At 45.0% G+C, this 25072-nt stretch overlaps 1 protein-coding gene across 1 annotated transcript in view; it reads right to left on the bottom strand.

Annotated features, from left to right (window-relative positions):
* Nucleotides 1-25072, bottom strand: part of LOC149435060 (ABC-type organic anion transporter ABCA8-like) — a 56646-nt gene that overhangs the window by 15264 nt on the left and 16310 nt on the right. The window contains exons 10-24 of the mRNA XM_089663057.1: nt 24155-24320; nt 22100-22158; nt 18280-18390; nt 17692-17867; nt 17493-17612; nt 17135-17273; nt 15711-15801; nt 15093-15232; nt 14768-14887; nt 13255-13456; nt 11010-11176; nt 10136-10266; nt 7205-7342; nt 6794-6904; nt 3104-3271 (exon numbers count right to left, since the gene is read on the bottom strand). Coding sequence (XP_089519183.1) covers nt 3104-3271; nt 6794-6904; nt 7205-7342; nt 10136-10266; nt 11010-11176; nt 13255-13456; nt 14768-14887; nt 15093-15232; nt 15711-15801; nt 17135-17273; nt 17493-17612; nt 17692-17867; nt 18280-18390; nt 22100-22158; nt 24155-24320 — 2039 coding nt within the window. The remainder of the gene's footprint in view (nt 1-3103; nt 3272-6793; nt 6905-7204; nt 7343-10135; nt 10267-11009; nt 11177-13254; nt 13457-14767; nt 14888-15092; nt 15233-15710; nt 15802-17134; nt 17274-17492; nt 17613-17691; nt 17868-18279; nt 18391-22099; nt 22159-24154; nt 24321-25072) is intronic.

The raw sequence follows: 25072 nt of genomic DNA, 5'->3' as shown, positions 1-25072 counted from the left end.
AGGAACACTGGAAGATGAATATGAGAACCCCAGGTGAGTGGGCTCCTCTCAAGGTGAGCAGGAACACTGGAAGATGAATAGGAGAACCCCAGGTGAGTGGGCTCCTCTCAAGGTGAGCAGGAACACTGGAAGATGAATAGGAGAACCCCAGGTGAGTGGGCTCCTCTCAAGGTGAGCAGGAACACTGGAAGATGAATAGGAGAACCCCAGGTGAGTGGGCTCCTCTCAAGGTGAGCAGGAACACTGGAAGATGAATAGGAGAACCCCAGGTGAGTGGGCTCCTCTCAAGGTGAGCAGGAACACTGGAAGATGAATAGGAGAACCCCAGGTGAGTGGGCTCCTCTCAAGGTGAGCAGGAACACTGGAAGATGAAGAGGAGAACCCCAGGTGAGTGGGCTCCTCTCAAGGTGAGCAGGAACACTGGAAGATGAATATGAGAACCCCAGGTGAGTGGGCTCCTCTCAAGGTGAGCAGGAACACTGGAAGATGAATAGGAGAACCCCAGGTGAGTGGGCTCCTCTCAAGGTGAGCAGGAACACTGGAAGATGAAGAGGAGAACCCCAGGTGAGTGGGCTCCTCTCAAGGTGAGCAGGAACACTGGAAGATGAATATGAGAACCCCAGGTGAGTGGGCTCCTCTCAAGGTGAGCAGGAACACTGGAAGATGAATAGGAGAACCCCAGGTGAGTGGGCTCCTCTGAAGGTGAGCAGGAACACTGGAAGATGAATAGGAGAACCCCAGGTGAGTGGGCTCCTCTCAAGGTGAGCAGGAACACTGGAAGTTGAAGAGGAGAGCCCCAGGTGAGTGGGCTCCTCTCAAGGTGAGCAGGAACACTGGAAGATGAATATGAGAACCCCAGGTGAGTGGGCTCCTCTCAAGGTGAGCAGGAATACTGGAAGATGAATAGGAGAACCCCAGGTGAGTGGGCTCCTCTCAAGGTGAGCAGGAACACTGGAAGTTGAAGAGGAGAGCCCAGGTGAGTGGGCTCCTCTCAAGGTGAGCAGGAACACTGGAAGATGAATAGGAGAACCCCAGGTGAGTGGGCTCCTCTCAAGGTGAGCAGGAACACTGGAAGATGAATAGGAGAACCCCAGGTGAGTGGGCTCCTCTCAAGGTGAGCAGGAACACTGGAAGATGAATAGGAGAACCCCAGGTGAGTGGGCTCCTCTCAAGGTGAGCAGGAACACTGGAAGATGAATAGGAGAACCCCAGGTGAGTGGGCTCCTCTCAAGGTGAGCAGGAACACTGGAAGATGAATAGGAGAACCCCAGGTGAGTGGGCTCCTCTCAAGGTGAGCAGGAACACTGGAAGATGAATAGGAGAACCCCAGGTGAGCGGGCACCTCTCAAGGTGAGCAGGAACACTGGAAGATGAATAGGAGAACCCCAGGTGAGTGGGCTCCTCTCAAGGTGAGCAGGAACACTGGAAGATGAATAGGAGAACCCCAGGTGAGTGGGCTCCTCTCAAGGTGAGCAGGAACACTGGAAGATGAATAGGAGAACCCCAGGTCAGTGGGCTCCTCTCAAGGTGAGCAGGAACACTGGAAGATGAATAGGAGAACCCCAGGTCAGTGGGCTCCTCTCAAGGTAAGCACAAACACTGAAAGATGAATAGGAGAACCCCAGGTGAGTGGGCTCCTCTCAAGGTGAGCAGGAACACTGGAAGATGAATAGGAGAACCCCAGGTGAGTGGGCTCCTCTCAAGGTGAGCAGGAACACTGGAAGTTGAAGAGGAGAGCCCCAGGTGAGTGGGCTCCTCTCAAGGTGAGCAGGAACACTGGAAGATGAATATGAGAACCCCAGGTGAGTGGGCTCCTCTCAAGGTGAGCAGGAATACTGGAAGATGAATAGGAGAACCCCAGGTGAGTGGGCTCCTCTCAAGGTGAGCAGGAACACTGGAAGTTGAAGAGGAGAGCCCAGGTGAGTGGGCTCCTCTCAAGGTGAGCAGGAACACTGGAAGATGAATATGAGAACCCCAGGTGAGTGGGCTCCTCTCAAGGTGAGCAGGAACACTGGAAGATGAATAGGAGAACCCCAGGTGAGTGGGCTCCTCTCAAGGTGAGCAGGAACACTGGAAGATGAATAGGAGAACCCCAGATGAGTGGGCTCCTCTCAAGGTGAGCAGGAACACTGGAAGATGAATAGGAGAACCCCAGGTGAGTGGGCTCCTCTCAAGGTGAGCAGGAACACTGGAAGATGAATAGGAGAACCCCAGGTGAGCGGGCACCTCTCAAGGTGAGCAGGAACACTGGAAGATGAATAGGAGAACCCCAGGTGAGTGGGCTCCTCTCAAGGTGAGCAGGAACACTGGAAGATGAATAGGAGAACCCCAGGTGAGTGGGCTCCTCTCAAGGTGAGCAGGAACACTGGAAGATGAATAGGAGAACCCCAGGTCAGTGGGCTCCTCTCAAGGTGAGCAGGAACACTGGAAGATGAATAGGAGAACCCCAGGTCAGTGGGCTCCTCTCAAGGTAAGCACAAACACTGAAAGATGAATAGGAGAACCCCAGGTGAGCGGGAACACCTCAAGATGAATAGGAGAACCCCAGGTGAGCGGGAACACCTCAAGATGAATAGGAGAACTTCAGGTGAGCGGGAACACCTCAAGATGAATAGGAGAACTTCAGGTGAGCGGGAACACCTCAAGATGAATAGGAGAACCCCAGGTGAGCGGGAACACCTCAAGATGAATAGGAGAACTTCATAGAATAGGACACACCCATAGTGAGCAGGACTCCTCAAAATGGGAACACCCTGAGATGAGCAGGCACATCCCAAAGTGAGTATGTACACCCCAAGGTAAGCAGAAACACCCGTGGTAAGTGGGCACATCACATGGCGAGCATGAACACCCCAAGGTGAATAGGCACACACTAACATAAGTGCGCGCATACACAAAAGTAAGTGGGAGCACCCATCACGCCATGCTGGGTTAGAGCACAACTGGAAACAACGGGGCAATGGCAGGGTCAAAGTTCTCGTCACTGGAGACAGAAGAAGCCAGACTATGTGAAATAACAATGGTGAATGGTATGATCCTTTCCTTTATGAATTTCCAGTTTCGGGAACCCTGATAGAACAATGACAGGACGATGGAAACTCACAAGCAGTCCCAGATCCCAGACTGGAGGAAATATCGCGAAGTACGCATAGATGATGGTAAGTATCAGGAAAAGCAGCATCCAGTGGAGGGCGACGTCCACCAGGGCTTGTCCAAACCAGTACGCGGATGGGAAGAGGCCGGACAGACGCATCTGGGAGCGAACTTTACTCTGGAAGAGAGAAGAAGACACGACATTGGCTGGAGGCCAACAAAGAGGAACACAATTCTTCATATTGCTGAATTCATGAGCACAAATCAGACATTTATCTTTGAGGTAAATAAACGGCCAAATACACAGATGAAATACATCCACGTGAGCATTTATACCTACCAAGGGATTTGTATTTTTGTCCAGCAAGTCCTGATATTTACACAGTTGTGCCGGGGGGGGGGGATACCTGATTTTTCTTTCCTGAACTTTGGTAACACTGACTGGTTTAGTCCCTTCCCCAGTTTGTAATTGGACAGTGAAATGAGAAGCAGCAGACGGATTAGGTCATCTTTCTGTCTCTCTGCTCTGTCCACTGATCAGCAGGCTCCTCTTTCCTGCAGAACCCCTGACTGGTTACTTGTGCTGCTTCACCCTCTCTCAGTCTGAGCTCTGCTGTACAGGGATTTAATTTAACATGGTTGTAAACCCTTTCATATCCCCAGTGAAGTGACTGACCTCAAGTAATACGCAGATTAACCCCTTGGCGCCGGCGCCTCCTGGCCCTTTAAGGGTTTCAGAAGCCGGAAGGCGGGGCAGGGTTTAGGGTCATGTGACCGCTGTGACACGGCGTCACGGTGGTCACATGATTGGGAAAGGTCCCAGGGGCGTGCGTTCTCGGCATATATGTTCTTTTTTAATAGAACGCTCGACATCTAGGCCCAGACATTGGGAGGCCCCACATTTGCGTTCGGCCGGCGTGAAAAGGTTAAACAACAACCTCCTACATAAGTTGTAACTGTTTATCTGCAGCCCTCTCTCTTCTACAGCTGTTCATAATTTTTACAGCTTGTCTGAGCTTTCAGAAAGCAGAGGGCGTTGATATGAAATTACACTCCGCAGAGCTTACTGAGAGCTGATTGGTGGGAAGGGGCACACCCCCTGACACAACACACAGGAACAGAGCCGAGGCTGTCAGTCACAGGCTGTGCGCTGGAGCTCCCTCCCCTGTCACCTTTGCATCTCTTGGTGTCAGGAAAACTTGCCAGAAGTGACTCATGCTGATAGCAGAGGAAGTAGGCAGCAGACAGAAATGACACTCAGTGCTCCGGACCGAGACAAGTCCACACTACAGAGGGATGTGCTTTGTTCATATTGCACATCACAAGTTTACAACCACTTTCCTGACCATAACAGGTCAACAGCAAAGCTTCTGCTTATCTGTAAATTTTAGTCCCACAGACCAGCAGACAAGCCAATCTGCTGCTTACAATTCTACAGACCAGCTGCAAAGCTGATCAGTTCCTTGCATGTAGTCTGTTTGGACCTTTCAGTGTTCTGACACTTTTTGGTGTCACCTGATCTTACCTACTGTAGTTCCTCCTCAGTCTTTCATTCAGCCCACTATTTAAGCTGTGCTCAGTTTTAGGTCCGGGATCTGAACCCGCAACCTCTGTGGTGTCTGGCTGTGGCTCTTCTCACCGTCCCACCTGAGATGTTGGACAGCAAACTGTCTGATCTCCTAGGACAATCTTGCCTCGTCTCTTGTGAACCTTGAAGTCTTTGCTTCTCCCATATACTTCCTGATATAAGCCATGTCTCTGCACTCCCCGTTTGTCAGATTATCGTGCTCGCTCCAGTAGATATCTTGCTCCTTCGGATACCTGCAGCTGTCCTTCACTCCTGTACAGACCTTTAGCTTGTTCCTCGACTACACTTCTGCTTGATCCCAACCTGCAACCATTTTTTACCGACCTTTGGCTTATTACTGACTACGCATCTGTTTGATCCCAACCTGCTATATCTGCTACTGGACCCCGACTTGCTCACCTTCTGGTGGGGCGATCCTGAGGACCACAACCTGGTACTAACACGCAGCAAAACCCATCTCCACTGTCAGGAGCTCTAGTAAATACTGGGGTCCAGTCCAGTAGCAGATCAAGCAGAAGCATAGTCAAGGAACAAGCCAAAGTTTGGTAGCAAATGGTTGGAGGTTGGGATCAAGCAGAAGCATAGTCAAGGAACAAGACAAAGGTTGGTAACAAATGGTTGGAGGTTGGGATCAAGCAGAAGCATAGTCAAGGAACAAGACAAAGGTTGGTAGCAAATGGTTGGAGGTTGGGATCAAGCAGAAGCATAGTCAAGGAACAAGACAAAGGTTGGTAGCAAATGGTTGGAAGTTGGGATCAAGAAGAAGCATAGTCGAGGAACAAGCCAAAGGTTGGTAGCAAATGGTTGGAGGTTGGGATCAAGCAGAAGCATAGTTGAGGAACAAGCCAAAGGTTGATAACAAATGGTTGGAGGTTGGGATCAAGCAGAAGCATAGTCGAGGAACAAGCCAAAGGTTGGTAGCAAATGGTTGGAGGTTGGGATCAAGCAGAAGCATAGTAGAGGAACAAGCCAAAGGTTGATAACAAATGGTTGGAGGTTGGGATCAAGCAGAAGCATAGTCAAGGAACAAGCCAAAGGTTGGTAATGAGTAGTAGCGGAGAAAAGGACAGTTGCAGGTACACAAAGTAGCAAGATATCGGCTGGAGATGAGCAGAATTATCTGGCAAACAGGAACTGTAGAGACATGGCTTAAACCAGGAAGTTCATGGAAAGAGCAAAGAGTTCAAGATTCACCAGAAACAAGAGACAAGGCAAGATTGTCCCAAGAGATCATACAGGGAGCTGTCCGGCATCCCAGGTGGCATAGCAAGAGGAGCCAGACAGAGGTTGCAGGTTCAGATTCTGAACCCTGATACTCAGACTAGTAATCTTTACCTGAGCAATAGGCTACGCCAACCTCTAGACCCCTGTTCCAAGGCGTCTTAGGTCTAGTTCCTGACATCATGTGATCTTAGTGACCCCCTGTGTGCCTGGTTCTTTGCATTCCCTTTGACCCCAGTGCACCTACTTCCTGCCTGTTTTTTTGTTAGACTGACATCCCATGTACCAACCTCGGTTCTTGTTCTGTGGATTCTTTTGTCTGCTGCCTACCCTGACCCTTGGCCTGTATTCTGGTTCATTGGTGGTCACCGGACCCTTCCAACCATCTCAGGTGAGATCCATGGCTCTGGTACCAGGTCCAATCCACGGCTCCCTCCATTATTTTTCTGCACCTTGTTCCAGTGTGCTCCATGGACCAACCCCTTCCTCACAGCATGTCTCCTGTCTACACCACTACCACCAGAACACTGCTGAGATTATCTGCCTACAATGGTGCACATCAGAACAGGGTAAGCCTTGGGGGTACCAACACACAGTGAGCCCACCACCATCAGGAGCTCTGATGAAGAATGGCTGCAGCTTAGACTCCCCGAGGATCCCGAGTCATCTGCTCACACATGAGCTTCATGTCCGCCTAGCCTGCAGTTGGCATAGTGTATCCACAACTCCGGAGCCATAGAGGAAAGCCGAGAAGCACAGAGACCCAGAGATGACACCATATACTGGATGTATCTCATCTGTGGATTTAGCCGTTTGCCCAAAGTTTAGCTTTAACTCATCTTATGTATTCAGGCATTACAAACGTTCTCAGATGGATGAGGCCATACTTACTTTTACATCCTCCATGCTACTCATTGCAAAGTGGGGGGCAAGTCCAGAAGCAAATAATAATAGAACACGTTCCACTAAGAAGTGCTCGAAAAACAGACGCGAGGGATTGTCCTGGGGAGAGAAAGAAAGAAGGAACAGCTCAACTGGATGGCTTTGTGGACTACAAGTGGCTCCCTGTAGGGAGAGTACGGAGCCACATTTGAGGCCACATAGACACCACTGGCTGGTCATTGTTCAGTTAGAGTGAAAACTGAAGGATCTGACTGGCTGTAGCAGTCATTTTCCCCCAGTATATGTATGGGGGTGCTCTGTGTTTTTTAGGGGGAACCAATTTTTTCGGTATGTTGGGGTTCCAGTCTCAGCATTCAGGAACAGACAGAAATGTTGGGGAGCCTCCAGAGAGGTACTCACCTCATAGACGGGGTCACTCCACACCCTGATCCGCTCCGTGGCGTTATACACCCTCATAAAGGCGTTACTGATAATATTGACCAATACCGGGAGACTGTTGTGTGCGCGGGGGTTTCCGATTATTCTGAACCCGTAACCCTGAGAAACAGACATAGCAAATGTGATCAGTGATCTCTGTACAACACCACAGTATATGTCAGAGCTATACATGTACAGTCATGGCCGAAATTGTTGGCACCCTTGATATTTTTCCTGAAAATCAAGTATTTCACACAAAAAAGGTATTGCATTAACACATGTTTTGCTATACACATGTTTATTCCCTTTGTATGTATTGGAACAAATATAAAACAGAGGCAGAAAAGCAAATATGACATAATGTCACACAAAACCCCAAAAATGGGCTGGACAAAAGTATTGGCACCCTTAACTTAATATTTGGTTGCACACCCTTTGGAAAACATAACTGAAATCAGTCGCTTCCTATAACCATCAATAAGCTTCTGACACCTCTCACCCGGAATTTTGGACCACTCTTCCTTTGCAAACAGCTCCAGGTCTCTCTTATTGGAAGGACACCTTTTCCCAACAGCAATTTTAAGATCTCTCCACAGGTGTTCAATGGGATTTAGATCTGGGCTCATTGCTGGCCACTTCAGAACTCTCCAGCGCTTCTTTGCCATCCATTTCTGAGTGCTTTTTGACGTATGTTTGGGGTCATTGTCCTGCTGGAAGACCCAGGATCTTGGACGCAAACCCAGCTTTCTGACACTGGGCCCTACAGTGCGACCCAAAATCCTTTGGTAATCCTCATATTTCATGATGCCTTGCACACAGTCAAGGCACCCAGTGCCAGAGGCAGCAAAACAACCCCAAAACATCATTGAACCTCCACCATATTTTACCGTAGGTACTGTGTTTTGTTCTTTGTAGGCCTCATTCCGTTTTCGGTAAACAGTAGAATGATGTGCTTTACCGAAAAGCTCTATCTTGGTCTCATCTGTCCACAAGACGTTTTCCCAGAAGGCTTTTGGCTTACTCAAGTACATTTTGGCAAACTGTAGTCTTGCTTTTTTATGTCTCTGTGTCAGCAGTGGGGTCCTCCTGGGTCTCCTGCCATAGCGTTTCATTTCATTTAAATGTCGACGGATAGTTTGCGCTGACACTGATGCTCCCTGAGCCTGCAGGACAGCTTGAATGTCTTTGGAACATGTTTGGGGCTGCTTATCCACCATCCGGACTATTCTGCGTTGCAATCTTTCATCAATTTTCCTCATCCGTCCACGACCAGGGAGATTAGCTACAGTGCCATGGGTTGCAAACTTCTTGATAATGTTGCGCACTGTGGACAAAGGCAAATCTAGTTCTCTGGAGATGGACTTGTAACCTTGAGATTGTTGATATTTTGCCACAATTTTGGTTCTCAGGTCCTCAGACAGTTCTCGTCTCCTCTTTCTGTTGTCCATGCTTAGTGTGGCACAGACAGACACACAATGCAAAGGTTAAGTGAACGTCTCTCCTTTTTATCTGCTTTCAGGTGTGATTTCTATATTGCCCACACCTGTTACTTGCCCCAGGTGAGTTTACAGGAGCATCACATGCTTGTAACATTCTTATTTATCCGCAGTTGTGAAAGGGTGCCAATACTTTTGTCCAGCCCATTTTTGGAGGTTTGTGTGACATTATGTCGAATTTGCTTTCTTTCCTCCCTTTTTTTGTTTTGTCCCAATACACACAAAGGGAATAAACATGTGTATAGCAAAACATGTGTTAATGCAATACGTTTCGTGAGAAATACATGATTTCCTGGAGAAATATCAAGGGTGCCAACAATTTCGGCCATGACTGTATATGAATAATAGTGTGTGACTGTGGGGGAGGGGACATTAGAGTGTCAGCTCCTCTGGTACAGAGACTGACGGGACTGTGGGGGAGGGGACATTAGAGTGTCAGCTCCTCTGGTACATAGACTGATGTGACTGTGGGGGAGGGGACATTAGAGTGTAAGCTCCTCTGGTACAGAGACTGATGGGACTGTGGGGGAGGGGACATTAGAGTGTAAGCTCCTCTGTAGAGAGACTGATGTGACTGTGGGGGAGGGGACATTAGAGCGTAAGCTCCTCTGGTACAGAGACTGATGGGACTGTGGGGGAGGGGACATTAGAGCGTAAGCTCCTCTGGTACAGAGACTGATGGGACTGTGGGGAAGGGGACATTAGAGCGTAAGCTCCTCTGGTACAGAGACCGATGTGACTGTGGGGGAGGGGACATTAGAGCGTAAACTCCTCTGGTACAGAGACCGATGTGACTGTGGGGGAGGGGACATTAGAGTGTAAGCTCCTCTGGTACAGAGACCGATGTGACTGTGGGGGAGGGGACATTAGAGTGTAAGCTCCTCTGGTACAGAGACTGATGTGACTGTGGTGGAGGGGACATTAGAGTGTCAGCTCCTCTGGTACAGAGACTGATGGGACTGCGGGGGAGGGGACATTAGAGTGTAAGCTCCTCTGAGACAGAGACTGATGGGACTGTGGGGGAGGGGACATTAGAGTGTAAGCACCTCTGGTACAGAAACTGATGGGACTGTGGGGGAGGGGACATTAGAGTGTAAGCTCCTCTGAGACAGAGACTGATGGGACTGTGGGGGAGGGGACATTAGAGTGTAAGCTTCTCTGAGACAGAGACTGATAGGACTGTGGGGGAGGGAACATTAGAGTGTAAGCTCCTCTGGTACAGAGCCTGATGGGACTGTGGGGGAGGGGACATTAGAGTGTAAGCTCCTCTGGTACAGAGCCTGATGGGACTGTGGGGGAGGGGACATTAGAGTGTAAGCTCCTCTGCCACAGAGACTAGTGAGACTTTAGTTAGCCTTCTGAAATGTGAACAGCGTACAGATAAACTGGGCCTTAGTAGAAAGAAATGTTGCCATGCCTTATCATGGTGAGTGACCTCTATAGCGCCGTTATAGGCCGTAGTATTGTCCATGTCATACGGACCATCCACAACATCCACAGCGATATCTTGAGCCGTGACACCATAAAGGAAGCTGTCAATGGGGACACCTATACAGGGGAGACAGTACTGTATGTTATGATGATGGATGGATGCTGCTGGGAGTGATGCAGCTGAACTCTCATGATATCAGTGAGGTGACATCACAGCCAGAGATATGTGTTCCACTCACCAGTGACCAGTTATACAAATCACTCACACCTGCCAGTCACTGGACTCAGGTCATGTTAAACTTGTCATAGGGCAATATTAAAGAAACACGATAGAAAAGAGATGGTAAAGATAGAGGGCAGCATAGAGTCTGCATGCAGCCTGTTCATTCTGAGTTGTCCTCTCTACCAAAAAAATAAAAAATTCCTGGCTATGCAGAAGTTCACTAATTTGTTAAGGTGATGTTTCAGTTTGAAGTGATATTCTAGGAACAGTCAGTCTATCCTATGGTCATCCTCCTCCCTATTCTTGGGTATCGCCACCCAGAGGCTCCTGGAGGCTGTTTCCTCTGAGGTGATTTGCAAATAGTGTATGTCAGTGGTGGACTGAAAACTCATGGGGCCCCCAGGCAATAGGAAATCATGGGGCCCCTGTGTCCTCGCCCACACTCAAACCACATGCAAAAAACCCTATGAAAGGTACCAGGGGCATCTCATGGGCACCCTACTGACCCCGAACCGTCGGGCAGTGCCCAAGTGGCTAAATGGTCAGTCCGCCCCTGGTGTATGTATGTTTTTGTAAGCCAGCTCCCAGCTCCTACAGAACAACAGAACCCTAAGGCAGCATTCCAGTTTTATTTTACCAGTGTTGTTGTTCAGCAGGAGTTTGGTGTAAAATTTGTGTTCCCTTTCTCCAGGTCTCTGGAAATAAAGGTGCGGAGTCATCTCCCAGGCTCGAACGGTGTTAGAAACTCTCATCAGTATGATGCCGATGACCATAGGAAGGATGAAGAGAACCAGCAGAAGAAGTCTGAAAATAAAACATGTTGTGTTCATGCTTGGTGAGGGATTCAACATGCATTGAAGTCTCCTCTTGGTATTGCTTCTTCTTTTTTTCTGTGAAGTCCAGCACTTCTAATTTACCAAATCTACTCATCTGAAGGACATATTACTTAATATACATATCTGATCCTAATATGAACAGTCCAAGAGCACCATGTTCTAACCATGCACACCCAAGAGTCTCCGTGTCCTAACTATGCATGCCTCAAGTTCTAGCTGTACATTCCCTAGCACCACCATGTCCCAAATATGCAGGCTCCAGGACCTTATTGTGCTACCTAAACATTGGCCAGGACTTCCATTTCCTTAATTATCCTTAGTATGTGCACCCTCATACCTCTGTGCCCCATCTATGCACTTCAAGATCTCCATGTCTTAACAATGCACGCCTCAAGTTCTTGCTATACATATCCCAGCAGCACCATGTTCCCGCTATACATGCTCCAGAACCTCCTTGTTCTATCTGTATGCATTGCCCAAGACTTAATGTCCTTAAAATGGACACCCTATAACCTCCATGTCCCAACTGTGCACACCCCAGGATCTCCATGTTCTACCTATGTACACCTCAAGATCATGTCTTAAAAATGCACACCTCAAGTTCTTGCTATACATATCTTAGTGCCACCATGTTCCAGCTATACATGCTCCAGAACCTCCTTGTTCTAACTATATGCATTGCCCAAGACTTAATGTCCTTAAAATGGACACCCTATAACCTCCATGTCCCAACTGTGCACACCCCAGGATCTCCATGTCTTAACTATGTACACTTCAAGATCATGTCTCAGCAATGCACGCCTCAAGTTCTTGCTCTACATATCCCAATACCACCATGTTCCAGCTTGCCCGGAACGTAGTACCAGTTGTCAGGCCAGGACTTGTTGTTTAACTAATGTACATGTGCATGGGCATAAGCATAGAAGATAGATTGCTCATTTGCCCACACGTATGAGCGCACACGTGCACGCACTGCTGACAGGCAGCCTATTTAAACCAGAATCTTGCACTGGTCCTGTGCTGTATGTTCTTCAGCCAGTTCCCCATGATCCAGTCTCTATGTACACCCGTGATCCTGTTATTGACTTGGCTTCTGTTCTGATCTTGCTTGGATTATTCTGACCTGCTTATGCCTGCTATCTGCCTCCCCTACGAACCCTGACCTGGACTACCAACCACGCTTCTGCCTAGTGTCTCTGTACCTCGCTGCCTGATTGTTGCTGACCTCTGCCCATCCCTGACTCTGGTTCTGTGTAAATCCTGGTGTATGCCATCCACTGAACATGGTGCTACCTCACCACAACACCAGCTGTACCTCCGCCCACCAGATACTAGCACTCTCAAATTCCTATTCTTAGAGGCTAACTCTTGGTGCTTGTTCCTTAATTTCGCCCACCACAGTTCCTGTCTCACTATCCAGGGTTGCTTGGATAGGAACTGTGCAATAATCTACCCTCGTCATCTCAGGCTCCGCATACAGGTAGGTGACACAGCTATACACACTCCAGAACCTCCTTGTAATAACTATGCATTGCCCAAGACTTCAACGTCCTTAAAATTAACACTCTATAACCTCCATGTCCAAAATATCCACACTCCAGGATTTCTGTGTCCTAACTATGTACACTTCAATGTCTCACTTTCCTAACCATGCATTCCCCAGAACCTCCTTTTGCTAATTACAACACCCCCAGGACCTCTATGTCCTGAATATGCACACCCTAGGAGATCCCCATCCCAATCATTCATAACCCAGGATTTCTGTGCCGAAACTATTCACACCTCAAGATCTCCTTGTTCTAAGTTTATATGGCCAAGCACCACCATATCCTAGGTAAAATTACCTTTGACCCTTCTCGTTCAAACTATGCATGTCCTAGGACTTCCATGTCCTAACTATGCATGTCCTGAAAGCTCCGTGTTCCCTTAGAAAAGAGTGATGAAGACCACCTGCAGGTGGCTAAGTATGTACATGCAGTGACCACTAGTATTGCTTTGTCACAAATTCACTCAACCCTGGCAACACCAGATATTGTACCTACGTACATGGATCGAAAGCCTTTCATGTCATGGATAAGCTTCAAGTATCGGATCCTCGCCACAGCCAACACCTGCTGTCTCCACAATGCCATTCCACTAATGGTGGGCGTACCCGAGTCCGACATCAGAAGGGTCGAATCCTCTGGCTCCATGGAGAAGTGATCCCGGTCCTCCGTGTCATTTTGTTCAGGGGCAAAAACATTGTAATCTGACAGAGTCAAGAAAGTAAGGTAAAATATATTGGCTGTTTAGACCTTGGTTGGTCCCTCAGGACATCTTACAAGGTACCTCTGCGTTCGTTAAGCTTTCCCAGCTCTCCTGGCTGTCTTAGCACTCCTTACTGCCCATTCCCTGACCTCTCGATAGGCTTCTCCTGACACCCAGGACTCTCTCACACCACTGAGACTTCCAGATTCTCACAGTCCTATGGACTGGGAGGGGGTACAACCATGTGTAGCACTACCCCCTTAGGAGTTGCTGAAGTTTTGTGTCCCTCTATAGTCCTGCACAGCCAGGCAACATGCATTTCCTTCCAGGCTTGCACTTCAGAGACAGTAAACAGTCCTCAAACTTGTTTTTTTGGATTTTATTAGGGGCTTGAAACTTGGGTGGGGATAAGGGATACATGGGATGCCCAAGGAACTGTTTAACTGAGGACAACTTCCTGATACAATGCACAAGTGCTCCCTTCTTAGAGAGCAATCCTGCCACTCCCGGAGTACCACGTCAGACACCAGATGAAATCTCTTCACTCAGCTGCCTGAGGGAATCTCTGGGCAGGAGGAACCAGAATCTGTCTTTTAAGGTCAGCAGTCCCAGATGGGGGCTAGTCAGGTTTATCACCAGCATGCCCTCACTCCTTATCCAGCTCAGGGGGTTTCTCACTCAGTCTATCCTGCAAGCTTGTGGGTTGGTGGCTGCCTTCAGGCCTTATGCTGGGCTTGCTCCTTCCCTGCTTCCCAGGCTGTCCTTTCTCAGGGGATGATGATGCTGAGAGATCCTAGCTCCTCTGCCTGTAGGTAGGCCCCTCTCCTGGACCCCCTCCCAGGATCCACACACACCATCCTACTCACTTCATCTTCCACTCAAACTCTCCTACTACTGAGCAGGATTGATTACTCTTAAGAGCTGTCCTGATCTCATGCTAAGACTCCTGCTTGGGGATTGGCCAAGATCCCTTGAGAGTGCAGACCAGCTCCTCCTCATCCCACCCACTGAGTTCTAAAGACTTTTCTAAGTCTCTAGATCAGGGGGAGGTTTCAGAGAGATGATCTGCAGAGCCTCTCAGCCCTGAATGAAATTTGACCCTCTAACTATTGCACAGGCTGCTATTCAGCCTCTAACTGAAATAAATAATGATCTAGCTTCCCCTAGCTTTCCTAGGAGGGTGCTACACATGCTTCACAATGTACCTTAACTTTGGGTGTAACATGAAACATGGTTCAAAAGGTGAACTAAGCCTTAAAGTCATTGAGCTGCAGAATGCTGGACTGTTAAAACACCTACAAACGATGCTCACCTCCTTTTTCAATCTCATCTTTTCCTTCCAGTTTCAGGAACACATCGTCCAGAGTGGTGATAGAGACGCCATAACTCTCAATGTCCCGTCCAACATGTCCCTCCAGGTCAGTGAACAGAGCTGCAAAAACAATTCAAAGCATTTCAAAATTCTCATATAGAAGGTGAGGATCACACTTTATAAAGGAACCATGATATGGTGGTACGATTTCAACATATATTTGCAAATATGTGCACCTGAGGCTTCTGCTTTTAATAAATAAGGTTTTATTTAGACCTCCTCTGCCATCTGGGAGGGCCAAGGGAATTTTGTTGTGTCCCTGTACCTGGGAAGGTGTCCATGTCCTCAAACGGTAGGGTGAACTTCACATCCTCAACATTCTGCATGCTGAGCTTGGCGTTGGAGATGTGCTGCGTTATGAGTGATGTGATGGCCTCTGTGTCACATGACGGAGTCACCTGCATCCTGGTCACCCAAAAAAGACACCATAAATAGAACTGCATCAGGCAGCAAATTCCATTAAGATGATCCCCTAATTCCAGAGAAGACATAGACTCTTTAGCTTTACCAATATGTTTCTCTGAGGGTGCAAAAGTCACACATAAAGGGACCACGATACACCTGCAAAACCATCAAGAGAACTGGTTTGATAACAATGCAATGGATGGTGGGTGCCAGAATCACCAACAAAGACTGCAGCCACATTGAACCTTGGGATCCAAAAATTCAGAAGGAAGGACATTCTGTGATTTCCACAATGACTAATCCGATTGCCCCTTTTGTGGGATGAAACAAAATCTTCCTTTGGTTATGAGGCCTTTCATGTTTACATGTCACATGGGATTGTCACAAGAGATTGTGTGACTTCTCTGCTAAATCCCACCACTTTCCATTCTGTGAGTTCCTATCTCCTGAGCTTTACCTCAAGGCTTTGGGTACTCACCTCAAGTGATAGCCGATACCCCATTTCCTCTTCAGGAACAAGGAGCTTCCAACACATTTCAGCCTCCCATTAGAAAGTACGGCCTTACGGTCTGTGAACAAATCAGAAGATGAGGAAGAGATGGATGGAGGACAAACCTTATAGTTATTGAGGATAATCAACACAACAGTCCTATTACAGGATGGATATTGAGGTACCAGTGATAAAGTATTAATTTTCCTCCTATTCTCCATAAAAAAATTTGACAGTAAAAACCAAAGTTGGACAATTTTGTGCCCTATAACAAGTGTCCAGAAAAACACAAAATCACTCTCTAGTAGAGCATTGTCTAGATCAGTGGTCTCCAAACTGTGGCCCAGGGGCCAGATTCCACCCTTTGCTTGCCTTTATATGGCCCTTGAGGCATTATTCCTGCCATTGACACCAACAATGGGGCACTATTCCTCCCAATGACACCAGCAATAGGGAACTAATCCTCCCACTGACACCTACAATGAGGCACTATTCCTCCCACTGACACCGACAATGAAGCACTATTCCTGCCAATTACACCAACAATGGTGCACTATTTCTTCCACCGACACTAACAGTGGGGCGCTATTCCTTCCACTGACAACAACAATGGTGCACTATTCCTTCTACTGACAAAAACAATGGGATACTATTCCTCCCACTGACACCAACAATGGGGCATAATTCCTTCTACTGACACCAACAATGGGGCACTATCCTCCGACTGACACTAATAATGGGGCGCTATTCCTTCCAATGACACCAACTATTTCTTCCCCTAATACCAAATGTGAGGCACTGTTAACTCCAACTGGCCATAGTCTCCCCCCCCCCCCAGACAGTAAAAAACAGCCCTTTCTTTAGAAAGTTTGAAGCTTGACCCTTACCAGCCATGGTACGGAGAGAAGTTCTTGCAAAGAATAAAGAGTGAAAGGCCACCAATATTGCTGACCTTAGCCCAACCCATGAGGTAAAAGGAAATTACCGATCAAGTCAAGTAAAGGCAATTAACAAATTGCTGCCTCCACAGCAGCAGGAACTACACTGATTGGCTCTTGAATGCCATGTGAAAGCTCAATCACAGTCTCTCCTTTAATGCTACAGCCTAAAGCTTCTTCCATGCCGTTGGGTACAGGCAACTGCTTTCCAGTTTCTACATTTTATCCCCACCACCCTTTCTTGAATCTCTTCTGTCCATTGACGTTTAGGACTTCTTTTAAGACAACTTTAAGGCTCGGTGACTAGAACTTCCTACCACAAATCCAGGGATTGATAAAGGGTGGGAATGTCCTCCTGAACTGATGTGGGTCCCTAATATGGTTTTCAAACAGGAATGTTCTTTTGCAACATTGTAAAATGGCTTCTTAGCCATAAATTAGAATGTTTTCCATCAATCCCATACAGACCCGTACCTGCCAGGATGTCGGCTTCATCCATGAACTGCGTGCTGAATAAGGTGACGTGACCAGCTTTGCGCTCTTTGAGAACAGACCATACATGGTGCCTGGAGAACGGGTCCAAGCCTGACGTCGGTTCATCCAGCAACAGAACCTGGAAGAAGGGGCAGTTTAAGGGAAATCGGGTTTCATTTTAGAGATGTTTTCTATAAATAGTTCTGCAAATATATGAAGCTAAAAAGACTGATTGGGAGGTTTGAAAAAATGAAACTTATCTGTGTGTTTTTGAATGTTCTTGTAATGAGGAGCCTACATAGGAGATGTTGGGATTAATTCACTAAATAAAAAATGAAGAGTGTTTCAGGAAGATTACCTCGGGGTCTCCTAAGAGTGCTATCGCCAGCGTCAGCTTCCTCCTCTGACCTCCGCTCAGTTTCCTGGCTTCCAGATCCTGAAAGTCAACCATGGCCAGCTCTGAAAGGACCGTTTCTACCTAAAAATGACATCTATTTGGTGAAAATTCTACTTTCTCAGTATTTTTTGTATTTAACACATATTCATATTTATCGTACCTGAGATTTAATTCTTCTGTTAGGAATTCCTTTAATCTTTGCAAAGATCTCCAAATTCTCCTTTACTGTTAGAAGGTCAAAGCTGACATCAAACTGCGGACAAAACCCGATCTTCTTCTGGATCTCCTGACGTTGATTGAAATCCCATAACTGATAATTGTAGATGTTGGCAGATCCTACAAAGAGGGAGATGGGATTCATGGAATGAAAGGCCAGCTACATCCAAAATGGAGCTTTTTGTTCCTCCACTTTTTTGTGTCAAAAGAAATAAACACGAGAATGCCGAAACATTTGTCATTGCAGCAATTTTCTGGGTGAAGTGGTGCATTATCTGAAAGGAATGCAGGGGGGACAATATTTTTTGCCATGACTGTAAGGTGCATTTTCCCAAAGAACCCCCCCCCCCCAATGAACTTGTTTTAGTAACTGTTCCCTGGTTCCTCCAGGGTAAAAAGGTTAAGAAATGCTGCTCTAACATGTGAGTGAAACAATATGAAAGATAAAGTTTCATGTTTCTGGACGAATATAGAAATATATTATTTAGTAGGTTGCTGGTGGCCTTGATAGTTAATGAAAGGAACATTTTACCGCTAGTGGCTCCGCACATCCCGCTGAGTATATTCAGTAAGGTGGTTTTTCCAGCTCCGCTGTGACCGAGTAACGCTGTGATCTGTCCCTCATAGACGTCCAGATCCAGACCTGCGGGTGCAATACACTCCATGGTTTATTTATATATACAACATTGCTGTGCGAATGTCTCGGCATTTGCACTGCTTCTGCAAATAGTCCCCATCCTGTGTTTATTTTCTATGATTCTCAGCTCCATCTAGTGACCGTAATGCGGTATATTCCTAAAATATCTCAGTCAGGAAAATAGCACATTATGGCCACTAGACGGAGCAGGCAGTCCTAGAAAATAGACTTAGTGGCCACATTCCGGGGATACTTGTGTAGCTGTGCGAATGATGAGGCATTTGCATAGCATTTTATTTTCTTTAAATAGACACCTTTACATGTACAGTATTACATGTATGAAATTTTAATTACTCCTCCACCAAATCTTAATTTGGATAAAGAAGGTCATTGTACTTCCAAAACTATTTTTCTAAAATGCCAGCTGTTTAGTTTAAAATAGTAAAAAGTCATTAAAAAAGTAAATAATTATATGGTAATGAAAAGATATCATATTTAATGTGTGATGAAGGAGACATTGTGATAAAACAAAGTGAATTGTATTTCATTCCAAGGACATGGTCCAGTATTTATCTTGAGCTATGCTGATTTTTATTTCCTTTTTTCTATGTTCTGAAAATGCTCAATTGGGTTGATTTATGGCCTGCATAAGGAAGGGCTCTTTGTTCTTGCACCACCGGCCAATGTTCATGCAGCCATCGAATTTGAGTGATGGGTCATGTTGGAAATTTCTTGAAAAAATTAACAAATTTCAGAGAATCACGTGAGAAAAATAATCAAAAAAGAAAGTGAGAATGAGCTGTGACCTGGAAAGAAGATTCCCAGCCAAGAAAATTCTTTTCTTTAGCAACGTGAAATTGAAGGCTTGGTTGGTCAAATTTAGAAATCAATGGTGGTATCATCAGATTACAAAATGCATAAAATTTCCAATTTTCTAAAGAAAATTCTTCAATTTTCTTTCAATAAAAGTTATTTTCCGTTGCTGGATTGTATTTTTTAAATTTATATTCATATAAATTCAGGATATTAATTAAAAAGTTGAATATAATTTTCATGTTGAAACTTTCTTGAAAAATGAACAAATTTCTAATCAATGATGGGAGAATTGCGTGAGAAAAAGAATCAAAAAAGAAGTGAGAGTGAGCTGTGACCTGGAAAGAATAGAAGATTCCCAGCCAAGAAAATTCTTTTCTTTAGCACCGAGAAATTGAAGGCTTGGTTGGTCAAATTTAGAAATCAATGGTGGTATCATCGGATTACAAAATACATGAAATTTCCAATTTTCTAAAGAAAATCCTTTCAGAATTCGACCCATGTATGGCCTGCATCATTCTGGTAGCTCAGGGTGCAAGGTTGTCTTCTCCTCAATGTTGGGAACACTGAAGTACACATATGATGACCTTCTTCATGAAGGAATTTGTAGTGTGAACATAGGGAACCTCATACTACAGACAACAAAAGTCACCTCATAGTTATCATATTTAATGTGTGATGAAGGAGACATAATCTATGTGATAAAACAAAGTGAATTGTATTTCATTCCAAGGACATGGTCCAGTATTTATCTTGAGCAATGCTGATTTTTATTTCCTTTTTTCTATGTTCTGAAAATGCTCAATTGGGTTGATTTATGGCCTGCATAAGGAAGGGCTCTTTGTTTTTCCATGGGACCTTAGGATAGGTTCATATTAAAGCCGGTGTGTTGGTTCTGCACCTTACTAGGGGAGATTTACTAAAACTGGAGGGTGCAAAATCTGGTGCAGCTCTGCATAGAAACCAATGCACCATCGGCCAATGTTCATGCAGCCATCGAATTTGAGTGATGGGTCATGTTGGAAATTTGTTGAAAAATTAACAAATTTCAGAGAATTGCGTGAGAAAAATAATCAAAAAAGAAGTGAGAGTGAGCTGTGACCTGGAAAGAAAAGAAGATTCCCAGCCAAGAAAATTATTTTCTTTAGCAACGTGAAATTGAAAGCTTGGTTGGTCAAATTTAGAAATCAATGGTGGTATCGTCGGATAACAAAATGCATGAAATTTCCAATTTTTTAAAGAAAATTCTTCAATTTTCTTTCAATAAAAGTTATTTTCCGTTGCTGGATTGTATTTTTTAAATTTATATTCATATAAATTCAGGATATTAATTAAAAAGTTGAATATAATTTTCATGTTGAAACTTTCTTGAAAAATGAACAAATTTCTAATCAATGATGGGAGAATTGCGTGAGAAAAAGAATAAAAAAAGAAGTGAGAGTGAGCTGTGACCTGGAAAGAAAAGAAGATTCCCAGCCAAGAAAATTCTTTTCTTTAGCACCGAGAAATTGAAGGCTTGGTTGGTCAAATTTAGAAATCAATGGTGGTATCATCGGATTACAAAATACATGAAATTTCCAATTTTCTAAAGAAAATCCTTTCAGAATTCGACCCATGTATGGCCTGCATCATTCTGGTAGCTCAGGGTGCAAGGTTGTCTTCTCCTCAATGTTGGGAACACTGAAGTACACATATGATGACCTTCTTCATGAAGGAATTTGTAGTGTGAACATAGGGAACCTCATACTACAGACAACAAAAGTCACCTCATAGCTATCATATTTAATGTGTGATGAAGGAGACATAATCTATGTGATAAAACAAAGTGAATTGTATTTCATTCCAAGGACATGGTCCAGTATTTATCTTGAGCAATGCTGATTTTTATTTCCTTTTTTCTATGTTCTGAAAATACTCAATTGGGTTGATTTATGGCCTGCATAAGGAAGGGCTCTTTGTTTTTCCATGGGACCTTAGGATAGGTTCATATTAAAGCCGGTGTGTTGGTTCTGCACCTTACTAGGGGAGATTTACTAAAACTGGAGGGTGCAAAATCTGGTGCAGCTCTGCGTGGAAACCAATGCACCATCTGCCAATGTTCATGAAGCCATCGAATTTGAGTGATGGGGCATGTTGGAAATTTCTTGAAAAATTAACAAATTTCAGAGGATCGCGTGAGAAAAATAATCAAAAAAGAAGTGAGATTGAGCTGTGACCTGGAAAGAAAAGAAGATTCCCAGCCAAGAAAATTATTTTCTTTAGCAACGAGAAATTGAAGGCTTGGATGGTCAAATGTCGAAATTAATGGTGGTATCATCGGATTACAAAATGCATAAAATTTCCAATTTTCTAAAGAAAAGTCTTCAATTTTCTTTCAATAAAAGTTATTTTCCGTTGCTGGATTGTATTTTTTAAATTTATATTCATATAAATTCATGATATTAATTAAAAAGTTGAATATAATACAATTATGTATTAAAAAATTGCATTCTGAAGTTTCATGTTGAAAATTTCCTGAAAAATGAACAAATTTCTGGGAGAATCGCGTGAGAAAAAGAATTAAAAAAGAAGTAAGAGTGAGCTGTGACCTGGAAAGAAAAGGAGATTCCCAGCCAAGAAAATTCTTTTCTTTAGCAACGTGAAATTGAAGGCTTGGTTGGTCAAATTTTGAAATCAATGGTGGTATCATTGGACTACAAAATGCATGAAATTTCCAATTTTCTAAAGAAAATCCTTTCAGAATTCGACCCATGTATGGCCTGCATCATTCTGGTAGCTCAAGGTGCAAGGTTGTCTTCTCCTCAATGTTGGGGACACTGAAGTACACATATGATGACCTTCTTCATGAAGGAATTTGTAGTGTGAACATAGGGAACCTCATACCACAGACAACAAAAGTCACCTCGTAGCGCCTCTGTTTTATCGTCTTTGCCGCTGTACATTTTCTTAATGTTGACTAATCTGCAGGAAGAGACAAGGGTTTGACCCTCAGTAAATCAAGGAGTATTAAATCAACACAGACCTTTGCTGGCAGTCATAAAAATCTAACGGGGCTTCTTCTAACCCTTCCAAAATTGAAAAGGTTTTGGTTGGTGTTAGCTTTTAAGGTAGACCCGCCATGATCAAAGTTTGGGAGTTGCCATTGGTTTTCACATCCAGTGGCATTGAAGCAAATTCCCCCAGGACCACCATTATTGGGATCTCTGAAGCTCTTCTTAGCAGCTTTACTCTAAGACGAGTATAAATCACATGGACATAACAGGAGAAAAAGTTTCATTCCTTTTGTATTTTCTCTCTTTATTACAAGTCTATATAAAAGAAGTTATGGCATCTTCTTGAGTTGGGTTTGCCAATAGAAAAAAAATGTGCCTATAATGTCATTGACTTCAATGTAAAATCTCATCCCATTGGCTCCAATGCAAAAACACCCCCTACTGACTTCAATGCAAAATCACATCCTATTGACTCCAATGTTAAATTGCATCCCATTGATTCCAATGCAAAAACGCCCCCTATTGACTTCAATGCAAAAATGGTATCCTATTTACTTCAATGCAAAATCACGTCCCATTGACTTCAATGCAAAAAAACACCCCCTATTTTCTTCAATGCAAAATCGTGTCCTAATGATGCCGAAGTAAAATCACGTCCCATTTACTCTAATGCAAAACCACCCCCTACTGACTTCAGTGCAAAATCGCCTCCCACTGACTCCAGTGCAAACGTATGTCCCATTGACTTCAATGTAGAATCACTTCCCATTGACTCCAATGCAAAAATGTTCCCCTCTTGACTTCAATACAAAATTGCATCCCGCAGACTCCAATGCAAAAACGCCCCCTATTGACTTCAGTACAAAATCACGTCCCATTGACTCCAATGCAAAATCATGTCCAACTGACTCCAGTGCAAAAACACCCCCTATTGACTTCAGTGCAAAATCACGTTCGATTGACTCCAGTGCAAAAATGCTCTCTATTTGGAATAGATGAAATGTAAAACTTAATAAAATATTAATTAAAAAAAATGCTCTCAATTGACTTCAATGCGAAAATGCCTCTATTTAAGTTTTTGAGTTTATATATACCGTATTTCATTTTATTTAATGTCCAAATTTTGTGTGTTACTTTCAATAAAAGTTATTTTCCGTTACTGGAATGCATGTTTTACATTTATATTCATTTAAATTCATGATATTAATTAAAAAGTTAAACAAAATACAATTATATATTAAATAATTGCATTCTGAAGTTTCGGTTTCGGTCCAGAATTTTCATTGCGGTGCACCACTAATTTTTTTTACAAATGTGCTTTTATCTGTTGTGAGAATGCACAGTGATTAAAGTTTATTTCCACTTTTATTCAGAAAAAAAAGAACAATCTCCTCTGGGCAGGTTATGCCAGGTGAAGGATTCTATCAAACCTTGTCACAGATTCGAACCTTTCTTCAACCAGGCATTTGTTACCTTTGACCAGGGGCGGACTGACAACTCATGGGGCCCCTGGGCAATAGGGGATCATGGGGCCCGTGTCCTTGCCCACACTCAAAAAAGCCTATAAAAAAGGTACCAGGGGCATTACATGGGGCCCCCTACTGACCCCGGGCCCTCGGGCAATGCCCGAGTGCTCCAATGGTCAGTCCGCCCCTGCCTTTGACTGATTCTGAATGGGAGGGTCTGGTTCATTATGATCACCTGGCGCACTTTCAGTGTTTTGACGAGAAGAGCTGCAGGGTCTGCATCCCTTTAGAAATATCTAACCCTTGGGGAGTATCTCACTGAATTTGAAATTCCTATTGCAGAGGAAGACTGAAATTGGACTTGAATCTTAGTACCGACTTCTGGGAAATCAGTAGGCCAATCACACAAGCAGGAAATGACGTCCTTTGAGGTGTTCTGCGCACCAACAATGTATAGACCCTCCAGGTTGCCATGATGCATTGAATTTCACAAAATACCTGATTGCTTCTTTTCCCAGCAGCTCAGAAGGAATTTTTTCGACATAGTCCCCCCAGTCAGACTCTGCCCTCTCTTCCCCTCCGAGCAGGTCAGGGGTCATCTTCTTCTTCAACCAATATGAGGATCTCAGGAAAAACAGTGGCTCGTGCCTCAATCCGTGTTTATCTAGCAGCACAGGGAGACATGTTTAAAGTGCAAGTCTGGACCAAAATGAAACCAAGGTGTATACCGATGGTGTTGTTCCATCAGAATATGACCTGTTTTCCGGTGTTTTATGACTTTTACCCCAAGAACGGCTTCCCTACTTCTATTTCTCCTCTACCTCTATTTAAGTGAGAGCAAAGAGTTTGTTGGGGTGGGAGGGCTTGAGAACTTTTCATGGGCATCACAATCAGGGGTTCCCCGATCACCAGAATGCAGACAAATGGGTGCAATAGAGTCCTACAGCAAAGCCTGGGTGAAAATGATGGCGAGGTTCCTCTATGCATCTAAATAGATAAAATAAAAGCAGAAGCACCTTTAAGAGCTCCGACTGTAGAGCGAGCAAACAAATGAAAACCTTCTCGCCTATGGCCATGGCTGGGACAGACACCATGCAGTGCACCATGGCCCGGAATACTTTGTAGGCCATTGACAACTCATGGGGCCACCGGGCAATAGGGGACCATGGGGCCCCTGTGTCCTTGCCCAAGCTCAAAAAAGCCTATAAAAAAAGTACCAGGGGCATCTCATGGGGCCCCTTACTGACCCCGGACCCTCGGGCAGTGCCCGAGTTTCCAAATGGTCAGTCCGCCCCTGGTTGTTTGTCCCAATAACTTGTTTGCTTGCTGCTTACTCTACAGTCAGTGCACTTGAAGCCCTGATGAAGGAAGACTCTCAGACCCCTTGACACGCGTTGGCTTATCAGAAGGGACTTT

The sequence above is a fragment of the Staurois parvus genome, unplaced genomic scaffold (assembly GCF_062004578.1).
Source record: "Staurois parvus isolate SC_StPar_1 unplaced genomic scaffold, SC_StPar_1.0 ptg001618l, whole genome shotgun sequence".
In the NCBI taxonomy this organism is placed as follows: Eukaryota; Metazoa; Chordata; class Amphibia; order Anura; family Ranidae; genus Staurois; species Staurois parvus.
The sequence above is the reverse complement of the archived record's forward strand: the minus strand, read 5'-3'. Positions and strand labels throughout refer to the sequence as shown.